This window comes from Pipra filicauda, unplaced genomic scaffold (assembly GCF_003945595.2).
Source record: "Pipra filicauda isolate LSUMZ 115617 unplaced genomic scaffold, ASM394559v2 scaffold168_size1973030_pilon, whole genome shotgun sequence".
In the NCBI taxonomy this organism is placed as follows: Eukaryota; Metazoa; Chordata; class Aves; order Passeriformes; family Pipridae; genus Pipra; species Pipra filicauda.
Window position 1 is genome coordinate 1,242,417 of NW_024104195.1, and position 22,796 is coordinate 1,265,212.

The window sequence follows — 22,796 nt, forward strand, 5'->3', positions numbered from 1 at the left end:
AAATGCACACTCCAGTGGTCGTGAACAGTGTTTGCTCATCCACTACTCACCGCAAGGTCCCCCGAGATATTTGCACCAGCAAGTATGCCAGTTGCAGCAGGGAAGAAAATAGCAAATACAGAAAAGAAAGTTTCATCCTCTCGGAAATCTGGTCCAAAATTCTCCATAAATATTTCGGCTGTAGGGAAAGATTTAAGTCTATCACTATTTTTATAGAAGTTACAGTATTAAACCATTCCAGCCATTATTAGACTCATGAAAAAAATGAAAGTCACAGCTCTATGACCTTCTTAAAAGTAAGTGCAGAACAGTTGAGCCCTTATTTATCACTTCGACTCAAAGTAAAATTAACACAGTAAACTTAAAGAGCTTTTATAACCAGAAAAAGTACTTACAGTATCATACAGTTTTTTTAAATTTAATATATTCAATATTAAGCAGTCAGGACCAAGTTTTGGCCCAACAGCTTTAAAGGACAAAACTGCAAAACTTTGAAAGAATCAGGAAACAAAAAAAACTCTATAGTAAATGGGACTATAACCTATATTAGATATTTAACTTAATTTTAACAGCCTATTTCTTTTTTGCAAAAAAGGTATTGTTTGCAATACTGTAAACTGTTCCAGCATACCTTTATAACCGAAGAATCCTTTGGGCTTCTTGCTATCCAAAGGAATAAATGTTCCTATGACGAAGTCTCCAATAGCAAGTATGAGGATCACCAGCAGGACTATCTGTGCCTGAAACATAATGATTGCAGTCACCCAGAAGAAACTGTTCTCTTCACAGTATCAAATGTTGTGCTCTAAAATGTAAATGTTTGCTTGATTCCAAATTCAGCTTAGTCTTATCAGCATGTTTTCCACAAATAAATAAGGAAAGCTGGAGAGAACTGGCACAAAGATTTTTAATGAACAAATAGGAATAATTTCCAAGTTTAATATCTAATCAAAAGTTCATTTTTACCAAATCCCTCGAAGTCATACATCTAAAAAATAGAATGCTTAAATAAATGAACTATTTTCTCTATATATAGGCCTTCCAGAACAAATTTGGCTATGAAAATAGCCAAATGCAACACAAATGCTACTACTGCCTTATAAACCGTGATCATAATACTTTGCCTTATACTTCAGTATGTGATATTTACTAAAAATTTTATTACATCTGGAATCAAACAGCTTTGGTTCCCTACTTTATGCAATGAACTAGGTTATTTTGCTACATTCTTATGTTGCCAACAGTTATTTATGGAATTGCAGACTACGACAAGTAGTTGTTAATTTCTAGTTTTCTTGAGGCTTCTTTGATCACAACCTAGATTTTTAGTCACTCTTCCACAGAACCCTACAAATGGGAAAAAAAGCACTTTAAACTATCCAACACCTCCAAAGTGTGAATAAAGATAAATACAGACATTGAAGAGATACTTCAGGTTCTACATTTAAGTAAGCAACCACACTGCTCTGTTATCTTCTGAGTTATTTTGATTCCTTGAGGCAGAAACCAAGACAAGCTTTGACTTCTGAACTGAGCACTGGATTTTGGAAAGCTACCCATTCCCTAGTAAGGATGGCACTGTAGTGATACCACAATTCGGGTTTGATATAAAAACACTAAACAGGGGTATTTCCATGCAAGCAATTGTTATATAATTGCTCATGGTATACAGCAAAAGCAAGATATTTCCTGTGACTTGAAGTTGTGCAGCGGCCACAGCGTTAAATAACAGCTAATTCGTTAAAAGGAAAAACTACACAGTTCAGAGTAAGGAGGTCAGCATTGTTCAAAGCTGGGTGTATAAAGACACCATTACAAATTCAAGGTTACAGACAGCGAAGGACTACTTGAGAAATGTAAACAGTTTTTACAGAAGTTCAGTTTAAAAGTACATGCCAAAGTCAATTCCTGCAAGTTTCTTTTCTACCTGTAGTAGATCTTCACTCACTTCTACGACTCCTATTTCTAGGGCTGGAAGTAACCATGACAAAAAACTCTCATTTGGTTATGAATATCATTATCTTCTTGATGCAGGAGCATAAGAAACTTTTAACACTTCATGAAGAAGTTCCTTCAGTGCAGAAAATAAGGGTTATAGTGACACAAGTATCAGTTGGGAAGGGAGACCCTGTGAGAGGCTCTTCTCAATTATTTTTGAGCACACTATGGACAGATACTCAGAAAAAGCCCACCAGGTGCAGGAAACAAAGCAAACTACACTGCCTAATAATGCCAAGAAGAAAAAAATCAGGCAACCTCTATATTAAGGTATTCTAAGATCTCTTAACTGTTTGTTTTCATGAACAGTTGACCAACAAAGAATTGACCTAAGACACTACAGCCACTGCAGCCACAGCAAGATGAAGGAAGTAGGTTTACCCTCCTACACATTCATCACCAAAAACATTCAAAACGTCTCTCATTGCTGGGCCCAGTGAATGCATCTCCCCGTCTGGCTGTTTCCAAGTAAAAAACAAACCAGGAGAGAATGGAAGAGAATGGAAGAACACTGGTTTTAAGTCAGCAGAAACTACATAGCTTTAGACTGGCTTCCTGTACTTTTCATCCATAGAACTCACCTGAAGTCTGTAGTAGGAGAAAATTCCCATGCTAAAGTTCTTACCTTTTCTTCTTGTGCTGTAGTTGCCCAGAAGAGGGTAATACCTTTAACTTACTTAGCAGTGTCATTAAGAGTAGGTCATGATAGATTTTAGGTTCTCATAGATGCTTAAGCTTCCAATGAAGGGAAGTGGTCTAAGAACTGAAATGCTGTCCAGACCTGCACATGCCAGTGCCAAACCAGAAGCTATTACATAAAAAGCAACTGACTGACTTCTAACATACCACCATGCAGTACCGAATACACTAAATATATTAAATATAAGTCAAATAACCGAGGTACAAAAATGGAATCATTATGAAGCAGAGAATAAAAGAAAAAGACGGGGTTCCTTACTTTTGCTTCCCATTCCATTCCTGCAATGGAAATACCCAGCAGTATAACCACTGTAATAGCCCCTATGATTCTGATATCATTCATTTCATCAATCATCAATGTTCCATTTTCCTAATGAAACAAACAAACAAAAAACCCACAGTCATATACTTCATCAGGTAATTATCTTCACATCTATAGAATAGCATTTTATTTACTATCATTTATTAGTAGCTAATCTCTATACCACAAATTCACTAATTTTAAATTCCCTTTAAGGTTACAAGTAAATAGCTTTTTTGCCTTGTGTTTACATCAATGCATCTTCTAAATGGAAATGATTGGGGTTGTTGGGGTCCTTCAGACTGGAGAAAAGAAAGCTCCAGCAATATTTAAAGGGGGCTTATAAGAAAGGTGGGGACAGAATTCTGGACAGGGCTTGTAGTAAGTGATAGGACATGAAGGAATGGTTTTGGACTAAAAGAGGGCAGATTTAGACTAGACAAAAGGAAGAAACATTTCACAGCAAGAGTGGTCAAACATTAGGACAGGTTGTCCAGGGAGGCTGTAGATGTCCCATTCCTGAAAGTTGGATCCAAGGCCAGGTTGGATGGGGTTTGGAGAAACCTGGTCTAGTAGAAGGTGTCCCTGCCCATGGAAGGGGGTTTAATGGGATGAGCTTTAAGGTCCCTCCCAACCTCAACCATTCTGGGATTAGATCACAGCTCAAACTTGCATAAAGTGTAATCAATACAAGTACTATCATCCGTGTACCTTGAGTAGCTCCACAACTGTCTCTGCAAAGCCAACAACATACATTGCTACTGCTACAGCATTGGCAAATGCAAAAATCAGACCTATAGCACCACCAAACTCTGGCCCCAGACTTCGTGAAATTAAGTAATATGCTCCCCCTGAAAAAAAGAAAAACAAAAGACAAAAAACCCCACATGACAGAGCCAAAGAACAGTCAGTCATCAGCAATTTAATGTTTACATGAACCAGAATCTACTTATTCTTGTACCTTCCCTGATGTATTAGAAAACAGCCCTAAACTCAGTATTTTAGGGACAGACATGCTTAAGTGTCAGAAATATATCTGAACCACAGTTTATGCACCACATCATATTATTCAGCTATGTAACCAGTTCTCTGGGTAAAAAAACAAATTGTAAAACAAACAGCAGTATTATTGGGTTTTTTGCTTCAAACTGCTGAAAGCCCTTCAGTGTACAGTTCTGCTACTAAACATCTTCTTTAGTTATAGATCAAGAAACTGGCAAAGCCAACTGTAATAAGGCCACTAAAGTCCCAAACCTCCAAGATCTGTTTCTTAAAGCTCTGTTGTGTTAAAGGAGTTTTCTGCATTAGAAAATGTAGCAAAGGCATATTCCTCAAATTTAGAGCTAAGCTTTCTAGAAGCAGCAAAGTCCTCCAGCTTCAGTCTGAAGTAATTGAGTGAGGAAATCATTAATTTCACTGCCTTACACTTCTTGTGCAAATCGTATGTATGTAGCCAGCCTGGCCACACTCTGAATGCCTTATGTAACATAAAAAAAAAAAATCTTACTGCAGTATAAGATTTTTATAGAAACAATTGTGATTTTATTCTACAGTGCTGCCCATTCAGCACTTCAAATTTTCCAATGAAGTACTTTATTTCAAGAGAGACTAAAAAAAGGCTCCCATAGGAATGGGAAAATCTGATATGCATAATACAATTAAAAAAGTAGAAAGGGCATTTAGAAACTAAGCTTGACATAATGTTAACACTCATCGCTGCTCTTTCCCATTATATCTGCTTACTCTGTGATACTGAGGCTTGTTCTCTTCATTCTTAACCTTAATGAAGACAGTTTTATAAGTTTCTATTTTAATTCCACCACATTTTCTACTAGTACCAGTCTTGTATGTTATGAAGCAGTCTGACCATGTTAGACCAACCACTTACAAAAATATTTATACGAATTGCTGACAACAGCACATAAACCATGAAAGAGAATGAAAACCATCAATCTCAGGGAAGCTGGAGGCAACCAAGCGTTTGAAGAGTTACTTGTGTGTAGATTTATTTTAAGACATGAACATATACAAGCATATGTGCACAGTGCAGATGCAGGAGACTATTAAGACCCCATTATTCCTGGATATGTATCCCTAAAAATCTTTGTATCCTAAAAGTTAAGAATAATGTTTCTTTCACAGTGGAAAAGAAGCCACTAGTCAGATCAAATTAGCAGGCTAACTATTGATTTTTTTGTTAGCATGACTGTTTATTTACGTGACTGTTTGGCTGATAAATAAACATTTATATGACTGTTTAGTCAAATACAGAAAGACTCTTCTCCTCGGCAACCTTTAAGTGTGCACTTCATGGTGAGGAAAGCTTTAAAAACTTTATGAAAGTTGGGTTACCTCCTCTCACAAACCCATTTGTGGCTATTGCTGAAGTAGAGAGTCCTGTAATAGTTGTCACAACAGTGGCCATTCCAATCACCAAGACAGACAGACCTTTTGGAAAAAGGGGGGGAGAAACAGTGTAAGCCCAATGGTATTAAAGAATACAGACTTTCAACTTAACTCCATTTAAATACCTGATCTTCCAAAAACAACACAAATTTACTGTGCATGATTCTACACATTCAGGTAAATGGCTTCTCCTCTCCCCTTTTGTAAAGAGAAGTTTCCAGGATACAAATAAAACTGGGTTAATGTTCTCTTAAATCAGCAAGGTAAGAGCTGCATCCCCGAGCTTCAAGAAAACATAATCCTTTTGCAGATCAGAGATTTTGTGCAGTCCAATACTGAGGCAAGTCTTTGAAAAGAACTGTTTATATGCTACATGGTCTATACTCAAATTTCAATAACCAGAGATCAAAAGTTTATCTCTACAGTTCACTGAAGAATTAAAAATGCCCATCCCATTTTAAATTACATGCCTTATACCTAAATGAAAAAGTCTAAGTGCGTGCCTCTAGTTTTGATAAGGGTAAATTACCATAAAAATAGGCAATATCAAGGTCATTTTCTACTCCTTTTGGAGTGTAAGCTCAGGATCTTTTGGATCACATTTAAAAGTCAGTGAAATAAAATAACAGCATTAGTACACGTACCTATCCCAGCTTGTCCTACAATCCATGATAGTCTGATGAAGAGCATCACCCCCCAAATATTTAACATGCATCGTACCTAATAGAAAACAGAAATTTTACAATGGTTAGGTCTTACATCTGCAGTCATTTTCACTAGGTTTTCATTTCAGTTTTTAACATTCTTGAAATTATCTTGCTGTCTTTCCTCACCACTTTTTAAATTATTTCACAAGAATAGACTCTGTTATTAGACAAGTTAACATCTGATTAAAAAAAAGGAACCTAAATAAAATTTAGAAGTTACTACCTTGAACACAGATAAAGTTAATTCAATATCTGACACTTGCAGTATGTCTTCACCAAACAATAAAAATAATTTATACCCCAACCTTCAGGATCCAAAATGCATACTACAGAACACATAATTAAAAACAAGACACAGGTCTACTATGACTGTGAGGTCTACAATCCCAGTTCAGATCTCCCACAAAACTCTCTCAAAAAGAAATGCACTAAAGCAATATCCTTAAACAACCGCTACAACTTCTCACTCCTAAAACTTATGTGTCTTACAACACAGCTGCGCAATAACAAGATGGAGGGTTGCATGTTGTTTTAATCCTTGCATTTAAAACTCTTAGCTCCCAATAAAAGTAGAGTTTGCACTGTGTAGATTTTAGACAGGAAAATAAAAACAAATCTTGGGTCTCTCTCTTACCTAAACAACAGGATATCAATCCTGCGAAGAGAAGGGAGACCTTCTCCAAACCACAGAAGTTTTCAAATCTTTTGCTAAATGCAGATCACCTGAGCTGAAAATATTCATCCAAGCAGCCTATGCTTATTAGGAAATATTAGCTATAACTTCCAAACCATTAAAAATGAGATCATCCATCTAGAAAATTTTAAACTGACTTCGGAAGAAACCTTCAGCAACATTTACCCTGTAACTCTTTAATATCAGAACATTGCTTACGAGAATAGTCCTATACAGAATTTGAGTTTCACAGCTACCACAGACACTCTCCTTCTTTCAAGGCAGGGAATGTAGCTACTTCAAGACTTGTTAGGAAGTTGCTAATGCACAGTGGAAATTAGCTGAACTAAAGTTAGGTATTCTGAATGCTTGAGTTCAGCATGTTTTAACCAACTGCCTTGTTTGCAGCCAGCACTATAAATTCTTAGAGCTTTGGAGAATACATATTAACCATGGTTTCTCTTTGCCAAAATACTAAAAATATATTAATATGTACTTGTAATAAAAAACTCCCATGCAACCCATAATTTTTCACCACTCCAAATCAGTTTTTTTCACTATTACTACATTGTATTTAGTGTCAAAGACTTCTACAGCTTAGAAGATGATTTTTTTGTAACATGCTCAACAAAATTTAAATATTTAACCCTGGTCAAGTTTTGTTATATACAGACAGGTATTCTCCTCAAAACATTATTTTTTGTTTCACGCAGTCCCAATTCAAAGTGGACACACATTAAGTGTATTCTCTCCATTTACATTTGTCACTTAAAATTCATAAATTTTTTTTTACTACATATGAATACTTAACATGATCTTTTTCCTTCTTGGAAATTATGCAACTTAAACTCTAAAATGTGCTAAGAAACCATAATCCCCTAAAAACTTGAAGTCCTGAAGTACTTACTTCCTTAAAATTCAGTAAAGTTGGAGCAACCCTTCCTAAAATTATTTTCACATCTCTCATACATATAATCTTTTGTTTATACTGCACTATCACAACACCTCTCAAAAAAGATGATTATTAGAAAGATTATATCTGTAAGAAACTTAAGTATAATACATCAAACTTACCAATACACCTTTTATCCATCCAAATTTGACCACCCCTTTGCTATCAGGTGTGTAAGTGACAGCTGCTTCCCCGGCTGCGGTGCCTTCTTCACCATTTGCATAGCCATCTTCAAAAGGCTCCTTGGAAAACAAACAAACAAAAAGTTAATATATTATGTGATTGAAAGAGCGGAGTGCGCATGTGATACTTATGCTGTAAAAAAAAAAAACCAACCCATCTACTTGTATAAATAGAAAAATTAAAGAATGACGCAGCTGAAGTTTTGAGCTGTTCCTTTATGTTCTTTGCACAACGCACATCTCGGATTTCAAAGAATGTAACAAACTTACAAGAGCAAACTGTTAGAAGCCACCGTAATAAGTATTTTCAAGAACCAGTTCTACATCCCCTAAAAAAACCAAACACTTAGTCTCTTAGAAAAATGGTTAGAAGATTTCAAATGCAGTGACTTCTACAGCACAAGAGGTTTTACTTCTTAATCTGGAAGCATTTACTGTTCTACCACAAGTTACTGATGTCAGCTGTAGCGTTTCCTGTAGTTCAGACCTACCTGTCATTTGATCAAATTTTCAGGAAATATATTATTCACTTCTCTGTAAACTATTCTACTATTCATTGTAAGGTGACTCTGGTGGGAAGAAGGGTGGGAGATTGGCTTTTCAGGGAAAAGGAGGGAAGAGAAATCTCTTCCCACTTTTCCCGGTTTAAATGGGAAGGATGATAGATGCAGAAAACATCAGTCCCATGGACAAACTCAGGGCTTTTCTTTACAATTTTACTCCCAACCTCACAATGCAGAAATATTAACTGATATATATTAAAAATTATGTCTATATACACTTGAAAGGCAGTTTTGTTTTGCCAAGCCAAGCAAACACCTGAGCATTTAAAGTCAAATGACTTTATACATTTGCTGTAAGAACCACTCTAAGCAAAGTATGTTAATTATCCAAGGCAACAAGTATTAAGAATGGATACCCTAGAAAGACTCTGAATACCATTTAACAAACCAGCTCAAGCAGTGTATTATGAAGCTGGATGCAAACCAGAGAGCTTAGAAAACATTTAAACCATTAGAGGTTCAATCCCAATGAGGTAAAGGGCAGAACCTACATTTGCTAAATAAAACACAAAATAGAGTGGACCCAAACAATGCTTTCAAGAAGTATGTGCCATGCTGAAGAAAAATTAGGGTAAAGTATTTAATAAATTATTTATATTCCTGATGCATTAATACCAAATATACTCTAAGTACAGAATCAAGAGAAAATATTTCTAAACCTGTCTATTATGAAGGATGCCACCTATAGCCCCTTATAACCAGCAGTAAACACACAAAACAGATCTAAAAAAAAAATCGGATTATGTCAACCTTATCCACTGACATATTCATGTCAGTGCTTCTCTCACTGACTCTGAATTATGAAATTCTCATAAAGCCATGTGTACCTGCAACACATCTGGAGATCCTGTAAGGCATCAGCTTTCCACCACTAGGCAGAATCACGATCGGTTTCCAGATCATTACCTTTAACAGTGAGTTTTCTCGAAGAGCACATTTTATCGACTCCAGAAGGGATTTTTAAAAAATAGACATATAAGTGTTTTATATATATGTGCGTGTATATACACTGTATTACATATATTAAACACATGACAAAAAGAAAAATAACCACTGGGAGTTATACAGTTTGCTGAACTGCAGCTCTTCTGGGCAAAAGAGAACTAACTAATGGCTGTAATTCTCTGGAGATTTGCACTGCCTTTGACCAGATTAATCTATTGATTTGCTGATTATTTGCATTCAGGCACTCAAGCCAAATCAAGTAGTGGTAGATTTAGATCCATTAGAGTGGTAGAAGAACAGTGAGGACCAAAAAAAAAAAGACAATTACCATGCTGCTACATTTCAGATACGCTGACCTGCCTAAACCAGAACCAAGGAAACGTAAAGCCCCCTACTCAGGCTCACAACAGAAGAGGATGAGAAGACCTACTGCTGTGATCTGGTGGCCTAGAAATGCAGGAGTAAACCATAAAAATCCTTCTAGTATGCATGTCTCCCTCAGATTCTGCTGTTTCCAGGAGCACTCACCAGAAGTTTCTCCCCACTTCTCCCCCACCCACTTTCAGAAGTGGGGAGGAAACAAAGATGCATTAGAACAAAGAAAAGATTACAAAACATGTTCACAACTACAATAAAACTGCCAGTCAAGCACATAACTGTATAACCACTCATTACTTCTTCATATAAAACACATTCTTATTTCTCACAGAAAACCATCACGTTATACCTGCAACAAACTCAAATCTACACTGTAACATTCATGTTACCTATGCAATTTTTAAGCTCTGGCCAAGAAAACTGACACTACTAGACAACATCTGCTATTACAAAAACAAACATAATGTCTCTAATAGAAACAACAAAGCTGTTCTTTGAAAAGACTAGTCAGGGAGGATCGAGGAAGGACAGAAGGAATTTGCATCTTGCATCTTCATGTCCTAAAATAGTGGTTTAGGACTAAAGTAGTTAATGGTTTTTTTTCTTTTTTCCTTTTTTTTTTTAAACAAGCTTTGAGTTTTTTTACTGCATGTTTATGTTCTACAAGAAGGTGGAGAATATCTTATTATCTAATGTAAGGAAGAAGCATATACTTGAGCATGTGAATGTGGCTTGCCAGGTGTTGGCAGAATCTGCACAAATCAACAAGGTGACCTCCAGAGGTCACTTCCAACCTCAACCATCATGTCACAGCTACATGTTTTACTGTAGTGTTCGAAAAAGCCCCATAGCTCAGCCTGTTGTACTCCGTGAAGGAGATAATGGCTCACAACTGGTGTTCTGAGTTATCAGTTACCAGATCAGCCCCAGGACAGCACACTGTGAACACAAGGAAGTTTTGTTCTGTATGTCTCATCTCTCCACACAATGCAATATTTCTTAGGAAAATATTTTGAAGCACAAGCAAAATGTAATAACTGAAAGGTTACTCCTGGTTATCAGTGCTAGTGGGCGCCCAATAAAGCACCAGTGAGAACAGATATTACAGAGTGTGGGCACAAAAGAATTCCACTACATAAGGCTCTAAGTTCAGCCCTCTAATGCAAGATTAAGAAAGCACCACTGTGGTTTCAGCTGTAAATCAAGCAGTGTAGTATTTTTCATGCTTGTACTCATGAGGATACAATGCTTCTACTCAAGTCACATACTGAATGGAAAAAACTGCACCAGAACTATTTTAGAACAGCAACACATGTACGATAAGATCTTCATAAACAGACTGGAGGACATCTGTTCATAAACAGATTGGATTTGGAGGAGGTGTAACAATAGGGGAAAGAAAAGAGGTTTTAGCATTTCAGATCAGAAATGCCCTTATTGACACAACTTTTAAATCAAAATAATCAGTCCAAAAATACTCAGTTACGGTGTTCACTTACACAGCTAAAGGAAAAGTAAGATACATTTACATGCTGACAATTTATCATACACTGAGAGGACTTCAGACAAGAAATAGTTAATTTCTGCTCCTACACAGAATTTTGCATTGCTGTTTCACAGTATCTGAAAAATACAAATAATCTACTATTTCATCTCCAGTACTGGATCATAACAATAAGCTATTTGTGCCAATTGTGAATAGCCTCGTAGATTAGTAATGACAAAATACTTGGTAGCCAGAAGTGATCTTTCACATACAGCCTGGAGTACAGCAGTACATGGGAAAGTTTCTAATCAGTAAAAATTGCCATTTAGTTTTACTTAAGAGGTCTTGATAGTGGTGTATGTCATGCAGCATGTTCGTAATGAACCTATCTGAATTCCATCTTAATGGCAACATACTTTGGCTATACTGAACTGTAGGAGGTAGTACCAGAATAAACAGACGTGAAGTCTTCTGCTCTTGTTTTCTTTTCAAAAATCACAACTTGGAAGCCCCAAGTAAAGGACAGGACAACAAGCAAGTTTGTGCGTAAGATTACTGGGTGGTACTTCAGGCAGACTACTGTCTTTGTGGACTGCCTGATTTGGTACGTCCCTAGTAGTCATTAACCTTTAGCTAACCCATCCAATTACCCTTAGTCCTGTGTGGAAAGAGGATGCCCAAGAAGCAGCTGAGACTAAAGCATTTAACTGCTTTTTCCATCTCTCAAGTGTGACCAGTTACAGGGTTACCACATGCCATACAGTACAGAGTTCTTATATAAATTCCTCAGAAAGGCTTCAAAACAGTAGCTTTTTCTCTCTTAGTAGGATATAGTACTGAGGCTGGTTCCAACAGCTTATGCTATCATGTTAAGGAAAATTAAGAGCCTTATATTTCCAAGCTCCAGTTCCTGCAAGGAAATATAAAAATGGCATTCCACCACATTTAATGAAGCTGCTTACATTTAAAACTGCTTTACATCTATGTATACTGGCACTGAGCACAGTGCTCTTACCATTTAACATGCTTGCTGAGAACAAAAAAATAAGAGAAGCCACCTGAGAACCATCTTTCCCCAAGAGGTACTGACAACAGTTCTGCACAGCAACGGGTTTCTCTCCCACCAGCTGCAGTCAGAGCCTCAAGAGCAGGAGATCTGAAGTCAGAGATGTTTGCAGGAACCCATCTTCACAAGGGCAACTTTCACACATCTTCTGCAGCCTTTCACTGCAGCTTCCAGTGTTACAGACAAGCTCTTTGCCACATCTTACCATGACAATTTCTTGTTTTCATCTCCCAAAGGTTAAATTTTGTAGGCACTGCCATTTTGAAATATTCCTTACTGTGGAAGGAAGAAAGCAGTAAAATGTATTGATCCAGATGTAGCATGCCAGCTGTCTGAATAGAGGAAGAATCCCTACTTGTAGAGATTATACTCTCAAGATATCCCAACTCTACAGCTGCACACCGTTAAGACTATGACTGCATAACCTGACAGAATACTTTCAGAATTAACACAGCTCAAAACATACACAGAAAAAGAGCTTATGAACATTTGGTTTTTTGCTTCTCTCATTCAAACACACTTTATCCAATGAAGCAAATAACAATGACAGATTAAAGAAAGTTATCCAAATATAGCAGAATTACTAGACATTTTGCCTCAGATTACACTAACACCATGATTTTTAAACAGTACCTACTATCTTTTCTTGAAAGAGCAAACCTTCCACTTTCCCTGCTGGAATGAACTTTTGGATTCTAGCTCCCACCACTTATGACATTTCTAATTATCTGAATAAAATATTTTAGAAGTGCTAGATGTATTGCACACATAGAGTAACTGCACTGAATAATTCTGCTGCACAGTTGTTTACTTCTAATATAACAATTACAACTTTTGCAAACAGTCTGTACCAGTACAAGTGTGATACTGGCTGATACAGTGGATACTGTGCGATAAAGTGTGATAAAGAATAATAAACTAAGAATTAAATGCTGTCTGAAGGACACCAAACAGTATCAAACAAATCTGTTCTTCAAACATTACTTTTGCAGCATGCTAATGCTTGCAGTCATGAAATCCCAGTTTTTGCCTAAGGGTCAGTTTGATAAACTGTTTTTGTTTTAATGCTTTTATCTAAGCAGCTGTGAAAGAAATCAAGAGCACTGAGCTTCCTTTCCAAAACACCTACATCTATTGAATGGTTTTAAGCAGACTGTTGTCCAGGGACACCAGACAGTCCTGTCATTAATGCTTTAACCCATTAACTTTATCAAGTAAAGCCTGGAATCTTGGTCAGGCAACAAAATTCAGAAGTATTTCAGTACTGAAATATATGAGAAGAAAAATAAGTTCTCGCCAGTCTTTGACTTGACCTGGTGACACTGACTACTGTTTGTAACCAGTTTTTCAAACAATCACTGTTCCTTTTTACCTTTGTTTATAGACTAACAAAAAAAATCAAAAAATCACAGTGAGTTTTTAATACTAAATTTGAAAAACACCTCTGCCAGGTCTGACAGTTTTCAAGTGGATTTTTTTTTTTGTGCATGTAAGGAAATTAAGCTCTATATAAGCTCTAAAAGGGAGGAAGTATCATAGGTAATGACTTTCAAAATATCTTACTCTACATAGCACTCTCTTAAAAGAACAGTCTGACTGGACAGGCTCTTCTGTAAATTAATAACACTTGCAATACCATTGTTGGCAAAGAGCTATTTTTTCACTACACCTAAGCCTCCCTCCCACAAAACCCCCAAAACTAAACCAATATCCAAACCTGACTGAAACGGTTACTTCTTGAGAAAGGCATTTGCTAACTGGACCTATCAAACAATGCAGAAGAATCTTAACATAGCATAATGTTTATTAGAACTAGGGACTGGAAACTGACACAACTGAAAGTCAGTGTCTATGAAAGCAAAGTCATAAGGAAAAAAAAAGTATGCTGTCTACATCTCCCACTACCCTTGAAAGAACTTTTTCTGACTAATCCTATCACCTTTCTACATAGTAACAGTTGAAAAGCCTATAAAACTACAAAAATAATCCTGTAATGAGTAAATCAAATGGGAAAAAAACCACAATACACATCCGTAGTACACACAAACTTTAAATACTGCATGCAATTCTAGTCATTCCTCACTGTTCCTACTTTGCTGGAATAAGGATAGTGGCAGGGTTATAATGAGAAAGTTTGGAAACGAAGAACAACTGTTAACAACTCTCAACTAATGCTTTGTTACAGCCCTCATTCTGATGAAAGTGCAATGAAAGCGTAAATTCTAAAACTGAAAGCAGGTTATGACTTTCTGCATCTTAATTACACCATTTACATCTTATCAACAGAAGTAAAAGTCTGAATCTTTGATGCTTCAAACAGCATTATTTCTCACTTAAAAACTGCTACTCATCAAGCCAGTATCTTTCACAGACACCTGGGACAGTTTACAAATTTCTGATAATTCATTAAAATAATAACTTAAAAATAATTTTAAGTTAAGAAAATAGATTCAGGTGTTCAGGTTTTTCAGGAGTTAGATGGGAAGCTGGACTGGTTAATACTGCTACCAGTGGGGAAAAACCCCAGTCAGGTAGCACATGCAAAGGAAAACATGGCAGAGGACATATTCATACCTCAGTCTGCCTAAGCATCTTTTCTGCATTTTCTTGAAAAAACAAACTCAAAAAACTATCAGGGAATACTGCTAATCATTGTTTGTTGACAGCAGCTCAGAAATTTCAGCGGTCATTTTTGGTACTTTACTATTTGGTTATAAAACAGGAGAGAATTACAAATTCTGTTAGTAAATTTTACCATAATTCCGACTCCAGCATCTTTACAGTCATAACGCAGAAAAAGCCTACTAACCTATTACATGGCATCCAGAAGTTACCTGGAGCAACTGGAGATAAACTGCCCAGACAAAACAGTCAGTTTTTAAAACTCGGGATTCCTTGGAATCAAACATGAACAGCTTCAATCATTGGTTACTCACTTCAATCAAAGGAAATCCTATGTCACCTTCTCTACAATTACACATTTAAAACATAGCAGCAAATGCCTTTGGCATCCACTTCCACAGATTTTAAAACAGATTGCATCAAACACAGAACATTAATGTTATCTTAAGCTGAAATTAAAGAGTGCTGTACTTTGATTACAGCAGAGCAATTTTAAACAGAAGAAATTTATAGTTGCAATTAACATGTCAACTGAAAAATTAGCTACGTCTCTGCCATCAGCTTGTGTTTCTCTGTCTTGCACTCAGTGCTTTTAACAGAGAAACATTAAACAATACTTTTTGTATGTATGCATATATATATATATACTTATTTTAAAAGCCATTTTTACTTTTATTCTTTTACAGGGAAAATCATACACTCATCCTTCCAACTCTTACAGTAGGATGATGCATTAACCAGTCTAGCAAGACTGTTAATCAAGAAATTTACTAAGGCAATTGATTTCAGCTTAGGAGTAAAATCCTTGTTCTTTCTAGGTGGTACGCTTACATAGATAGGAGCTTTGTTTGTGAATATTAGCCCCACTTTAATGTCGTACATGCACACAGTTTTCCTGACAAATCTCTAAGCTTACTACATGAAGGCTTTTCTCTTTAAGGAGATGATTACCATCCTTCTGTCCTAAAATGAGATGGATGCAAAATGCAATCTGGTAGACTTCTGCTTGAAGAAAAAAGTGTGGAATCAATTCAGAAGTGAAGTAACAGCAAAACTGCCCACACTTAAGAGTACTTTAGTTGGTGAAAGGGGCCCCCTGGTGGTCTAGTGGTTAGGATGCGGCGCTCTCACCGCTGTGGCCCGGGTTGGATTCCCGGTCAGGGGACTTCCCCGGGCAGATGGAGCTCGTCAGCCCTGTAAGGCCATCCATCTAAGAGAAGGTCACTCTAAACAAACCTACATCCTGAGGACCTCGCTGCCACTGTCCAAGCTCGCTTGGCCCCGGCAGATGAACCTTAGGATTAAAGGGTGGGCTCAGTTCAGCGCACACTGTGTCTCACCTAAAAAAAAAATCCACTGCGCAGGCTTGAAGGGTAATGACCTTTCCCAAATCTTCGTTCGCGAAGACTGGCCATGAAAGTTGGTGAAAATAGACAGAAGCTGGCTCCTGAGTGATCCTGATGACCTTGATTGCCATGGCAGTGCCCAACAGCCCCCCCCAACCTTTTATGTCACCCAACTAATCCAGGCATCAGAACATTGTGTAATACTCCAAGGGTGAGCTCATCCCTTCATCTGTATACTTTCTCTACTGGAATTTTGAGTTTTCAGCCTTTTCTAAGCAAAATGATTCAATGCTTTCCTAAGCATCACATCAAAATAAAGTCTCTCACAAGGCAGGTTACTAAACAGTGTCTCTGGAAACAGTGACAAGTGTCAATACCATTTGATCTGCTTGTCATGAAATCAGCACAGGACATTCAGAATCAAATCTCTGCAACTTTTCTGACGGGAAAGGACTATCCATATTTCCAAAAGAAAAGTTCCCAAGGGAAGCACTTAAGTCTGAAATTTGAAAGCCCACAGTCAGTATGGTGTGACCAGACAAATTCCTTTGAAGTAGTTTCTGCATGTGACACAGCAGCAAAGTTTTGTTTACATCTGCACATATGCAAGAGCACTATCCTTCCTATTTGAAATATACAGAATATTTTCATCCTCCATACCAAAAATATTAAAGAGAGCACTTAGCAAAATAAAGAAAACTCCCTACATCTTCACACCTTGATTCATACATTCCTCCATAGGCAGAGGATGATATGAAAACTCTGGGCAAGCTGATCATGAGAATTAGAGACAAATGAAAAAAAGGCCTCTGTTCAGGAGCTCTGCAGTGTGGACACCCCATGGAAGACCCACAATGCTTATGGTCTACACTCCCAGAAATACTATAGGCAAAGTCAGGTCTTTTTGACAAGAAATAGTCAACACAGTCTATCACAGTAAAAAAACCCACCACTAAATGAACACCCCCCCAAAACAACAACAAAAAACCCACAAAAATCAAAACCACTAAAAAAAGCCCAAGTCTCTCCCCAGAAAAGCCCAAACTTCTTTTCCCTGTCTCTCTACTTCTAATTAACAGAAAAGTGCACCACTAATCTGGCCAGAAGGAAGCATGATTTCCTGCACAAGTGTCGGGGCAATCAATCCATTCAGCTTAGAAGGAAGTCTACTTGTAGACTTCAGGTAGTCTACTTCACACCTCAAGAATGCACCTTCCCTTCTGCACTAATGTATTTGATCTGGGGCCTCTGGTGGTCTAGTGGTTAGAGTGCCTGACTCTCACCTCTGCGACCCGGGTTCGATTCCCGGCCCCCTGGGCAGGTGGAGCTCGTCAGCCTTGGTAGGCAATCCACCTAAGAGAAGGTCACTCTAAACAAACCTACATCCTGGGGACCTCACTGCCACCGTCCAAGCTTTGCTCGGCCCCGGCAGATGAACCTCAGGACTAAAGGGTGGGCTCAGTTCAGCGCACGCTGTGTCTCACCTAAAAAATCCACTGCGCAGGCTGGAAGGGTTAATGACCTTTCCCAAAAATCTTCGCTCGCGAAGACAGGCCATTAATGTATTTGATCCTTTCCAGAAGAACCACTGTACTCTGAATGATTTACTCGAGTAATTATTCCTTACTGCACATTGACTGCAATATTCCTTTTGACATCCATTCTCCTGAAAGGAGAAATCACACTACCAGGAAAAATGCATCCAGGCTCAGAGCACGGAAAGTTTTCACATGAGCATCTGAAACACATAAGCCTGAAACACCCCAGAATGAAGCAGATGCAGCACTTGACTGCACAAGGGCTGAAGTAAATCCAATTAGCAAGTCTCCTGCAGAGCAGTTTTGCATTCTCAATTACAGTCCAAGAAATACAATGTTCTGCAAAATTAAGTACAAAAGAGAATCCATTTCAATCTTGTCAAGAAGCTGTTTTGAGCACACCAGATTTGCAAGTTGTGGTATAACCCCAGCCAACACCAAGCCCCTCACAGCCACTCACTCTTACCCACCAGTGGGATCGATGAGAAAATGGGAAGGGTAAAAGCTGGAAAACTTACGAGTTGAAATAAGGGCAGTTTAACAGGGAAAGCAAAAGCCAAACACACAAACAAGGCAAAACAAGGAATGAATTCACTGATTCCAATGGGCAGGCAGGTGTCAGCCACCTCCAGGATAGCAGGGTCCCAGATTACTTGGGAAGACAAACTCCACCACTCCAAACATCCCCCCTTTCCTCCTCCTTCCCCCCACTGTACCATAGAATCATCGAATCAGCTGGGTTGGAAGGGAACTCCGAGATCAAGTCCAACCCTTGATCCACTATCGCCATGGTTACTAGACCACGGCACTAAGAGCCACATCCAGTCTCATCTTAAAAACCTCCAGGGACAGAGAATCCACCACTTCCCTGGGCAGCCCATTCCAATGTCTGACCACCCTCTCTGTAAAGAAATTCTTTCTAATATCTAACCTAAACCTCCCCTGGCATAGCTTAAGATCATGCCCTCTTTTTTGCTGATAGTTGCCTGGGAAAAGAGACCAACCCTCACCTGGCTACCTCCTTTCAGGGAGTTGTAGAGAGTGAGGAGGTCTCCCCTGAGCCTCCTCTTCTCCAGGCTGAACAGCCCCAGCTCCCTCAGCCTCTCCTCATAGGACTTGTGCTTGAGTCCCTTCACCAGCCTCGTTGCTCTCCTCTGCACCTGCTCCAGCACCTCAATATCCTTCCTGAACTGAGGGGCCCAGAACTGGACACAGCACTCCAGGTGTGGCCTCACCAGCACTGAGTACAGGGGAAGAATCACTTCCCTGGACCTGTTGGCCACACTGTTCCTGATATAGGCCAGGATGCCATTGGCCTTCTTGGCCACCTGGGCACACTGCTGGCTCATGTTCAGCTTCCTGTCAATCCAAACTCCCAGGTCCTTTTCTGCCTGGCTGCTCTCCAGCCACTCTGTCCCCAGCCTGTAGCGCTGCAGGGGGTTGTTGTGGCCAAAGTGCAGGACCCAGCACTTGGCCTTGTTGCACCTCATCCCGCTGGAATCAGCCCAACTCCCCAGTCTGTCCAGGTCCCTCTGCAGAGCCCTCCTGCCTTCCAGCTGATCAACACTCCCCCTGCAGCTTAGTGTCATCTGCAAATTTGCTGATGATACACTGAGCATGATGCCATAAGGTCTGGAATATCCCTCTGGCCACCTGGGGTCACCCATCCTGGCTGTGTCTCCTTCAAATCCCCATGCACCTCCAACTTCCTTGCCAGTGTGGCAACACAAAAAGCAGAAAAGGCCTTATCTCTCTGTGAGCTCAGCAATAACAAAAACATCTCCATATTATCAACCCTGTGTTCAGCACAAATCCAAACACATCCACTGGGAAGACAAATAATTCTACCCCAGCAAAAACCAGCACACAAGTCATATTCTATACTCCACCTCCAAAACCAGGTTAATTTCAGGCATTCTTGCTCTTAACACCTTTTTTTTTAATCCACTTCTGCAAAACAGAACGATGCACTTTGAGGTGGGGGATAGGGAGCCAATGACTCTTTGCAGCAATTACCCTAATAGAACATCCCATTTTTATTAGAGGTCTAGCTCCAAGTGCAGTCAGTTCCTGAAAAATTACATTTAACCTACTGTCTTACAACAGGCTAAAAAGCCAACTGAAATAATCCTAAAAATCTAAGTACTGCCTGAATTTTTAACGCCATGCCATGAAGTGGCAAATACAAGCATAGCACAGCCTCTGAGCCAGCACTGAGCAGAGCTGGTACATTCACACAGCACAGCACTCACTTGTACTGGCACAACCAAAGTTGCTGAACAGTTCAAAAGCAGCATTACTCAGAATAGTCTTAGGAGTCTCTGCCATGTAAACTGTCAGACTAAACTGAAACACTAATCCAGCACCACAGTTATTTTACAGATGAAACAGACATGGCTTTTTCTTTGAATTAACAAAACCAACCAAACAACAGAAAAACCCCCAAACAAAAACAAAACAAAAAACAACCAACAACAAAAAAACCCCACCACCAAACAACTGAATAATCTGAAATATAAACTGTTAATTCAAAGAAGGAAAGTTCACTAGCAAAATGAAGATGCAAGAGATAACTCTCCCTACTAAAATGGAGGGTAGGAATTTTTCTACTCTTTTAATCATCATATCACGAGTCAGTTAAGTTTGAAGACCACAGATAACGCATCCTAAGTTAGTTTTTATGCATAAAAAGGAATTTCAGTAAGGTGGTCAGGCATAATCATTATGCTGAAATGCACTTCCATGCACTTAAACTGCAAAACCCGGATAGCTTCCAAAATACTGAAAGGCAAACCATTCGAAGTCAACTACTTAAAAAAATTGTTAGTAGTGACAAGTGACCATAGTGTGACTGCTATTACCTATACCAAGAAGTGGGGGAAATAGGTTTGTGGTTGCTCATGAATGGATATCGTATGAGGCTTTGGAAAAAATCTGAAGAATTTAACAGAAGATGTGGTACACTGGTTTAAATTACTCCAAGATACTGATCTTGCCAAGCTCCTCCTCTGCAAGAATGAAAATTATCAGAGGTCTAATCAAGTGCAGTACCAAATGGGAAAAAAGTTAATATGAAGATGAAGATTTATTCTGCTGCACCTTCCCCTTTAACCAGTTCTGAAATACGTTATGCTGAAAAAAAGGCGTCCATCTGGAGAGAAGTTAGTGTTGTTCTTTCAGGTTCTTTTGCATGATGTTAATAAAGATAAAAAATATTTTTATTTCATTTTTATATAATTCTTGAAGTTTTACTTTGTATCATACACAATACTTGTACAGTAGTACATATATATAAAATTTTTAAGTAAATAAATACATGCATATTAGGAGTGCACACCTGAACTTTTTTATTGATGCAAGTGTGCAGTTGAAGGACTGCGGACACCACTGGAGTACTGGATCAGGGAACTGAATCACCACATCCAATGTAAGATTTTGCAGCTGAGGGGGTGCTGGCTTTCTATAAACCAGATCACCTCCTAGAACCAACTAAGATCTATGAGGGTACAAAAGTTCACCCCTTTCAGCAGGAGTCCAAACTTGTGCTCTGAAACTATAAACTGTGAGCAGGGTTCATTTATTTCCAGCTTCTCTGGGACAAAAACAAAGTAGTAAGAACAGTAGTAGCAGTTTGCTGAGGACAGTTTCAAGTGTTTCAGTATTCCACAGGTGTTTTGGACTGGAAACTTCTCACAGAGATACAAATATCAAGAAATGTAAAAATACAAATTATACATAGTCCTTATAAAATACAAGCAAAGTGAGGATTTTCCACATGGATTAAAAAAGTGTAAAAACATCACTTTGCATGGTGTCAGTAAAGCCTCATCTGAGTACAAGCACATTAAGATCAGTGCTGTTCAAAAGTGATTAAAGAGTAGAATTACAAATTATAGGCTTCTGGAATATCCCAAGATCACAGAGAGCAAGACTAAGAGTGTCTTGTTTTATTTTAGTACAGTGAAGTTCAGAAAGAAAGTCTGAATTCTACTCACATATATGAAGGACAGCAAGAAGGAAAAGCTATCAGAATCAAAAAATCACAGGGACTCAGGAAATAAGAGACCTATAGACACCAAAAAAGATTCAGCAAGGAAGTGCAGTAAAAACAATCTGCAAGGGGGTCTCAGTCTTATGGGTAAGGGGAGGAAGGAGCTTTTAGAGACAGACCTTACATAATTATCACGGTCAGCTAATCTGATGACCTAGAATCAGCTTTTAGCTTTTTATGCAGTTTTAGCTGAGTTCTGCTTTCTTTAGAGACCCAAGCAGACAAACCAAGAACTGAAATAAAAATATTAGAGGCGCAGCAGTTATTTAACATTTTCAAGACAGAATACACTCTGTTAAAAAGTAGTGCCATACAGAGCCTTTTCAATTACGTTAAACATTTTAAGTAAGATGGAAAACAGCAATGCTTGAGAAAATACTAATCTAAGCCAGAAAGACACTTTAAAGAATTTATAGTCATCCAACTTCAGTGAAAACAAACAAACACCCCCTCCCCTCAATTCTGCATCAAGACTATCAGTAATGCCTTCTTTCTTACTTCTGTCTCCAAATTCAGACGACAAATTCAGGTGCATGAATTTTTACGCAGGAGGAAGCAAAACACACTCGTGTTTTTAAATGCCTTTGGATTTCTTTTTGTTTTGCTTTATAATTTGAGGCGGGGGGATGGAGGTGGTGTGAAGATCTTCCTCTGAGATCACTACCTTGTGAGCCTGTCAGTGCCCTCAGTGAGTATTTAACCAACAACAGAGCAGAGCTGCCAGTAGAGGGCTTGGTTCACACCGGATCCACTCAACGCGGCTGCGAGGGCTGGCACAAAGCTCATATTAGAATCACTGACATACAGCAAAGCCTTAGTATTAAAAAAAAAATACCAAAAAGCACCACAATTCATTCAATCTATACAGAAAAATCATAAATTA

General features: G+C 38.4%; 1 protein-coding gene across 3 annotated transcripts in view; it reads right to left on the reverse strand.

Moving 5' to 3' along the window:
* SLC12A2 (solute carrier family 12 member 2) overlaps positions 1-22,796 on the reverse strand; it is a 59,761-nt gene that overhangs the window by 32,121 nt on the left and 4,844 nt on the right. For all 3 annotated transcript variants that reach the window (XM_027712559.2, XM_027712560.2, XM_027712558.2), the window contains exons 2-8: positions 7,859-7,978; positions 6,049-6,124; positions 5,351-5,446; positions 3,710-3,849; positions 2,957-3,067; positions 632-740; positions 51-178 (exon numbers count right to left, since the gene is read on the reverse strand). In XM_027712559.2, the coding sequence (XP_027568360.1) occupies positions 51-178; positions 632-740; positions 2,957-3,067; positions 3,710-3,849; positions 5,351-5,446; positions 6,049-6,124; positions 7,859-7,978 (780 nt within the window). The remainder of the gene's footprint in view (positions 1-50; positions 179-631; positions 741-2,956; positions 3,068-3,709; positions 3,850-5,350; positions 5,447-6,048; positions 6,125-7,858; positions 7,979-22,796) is intronic.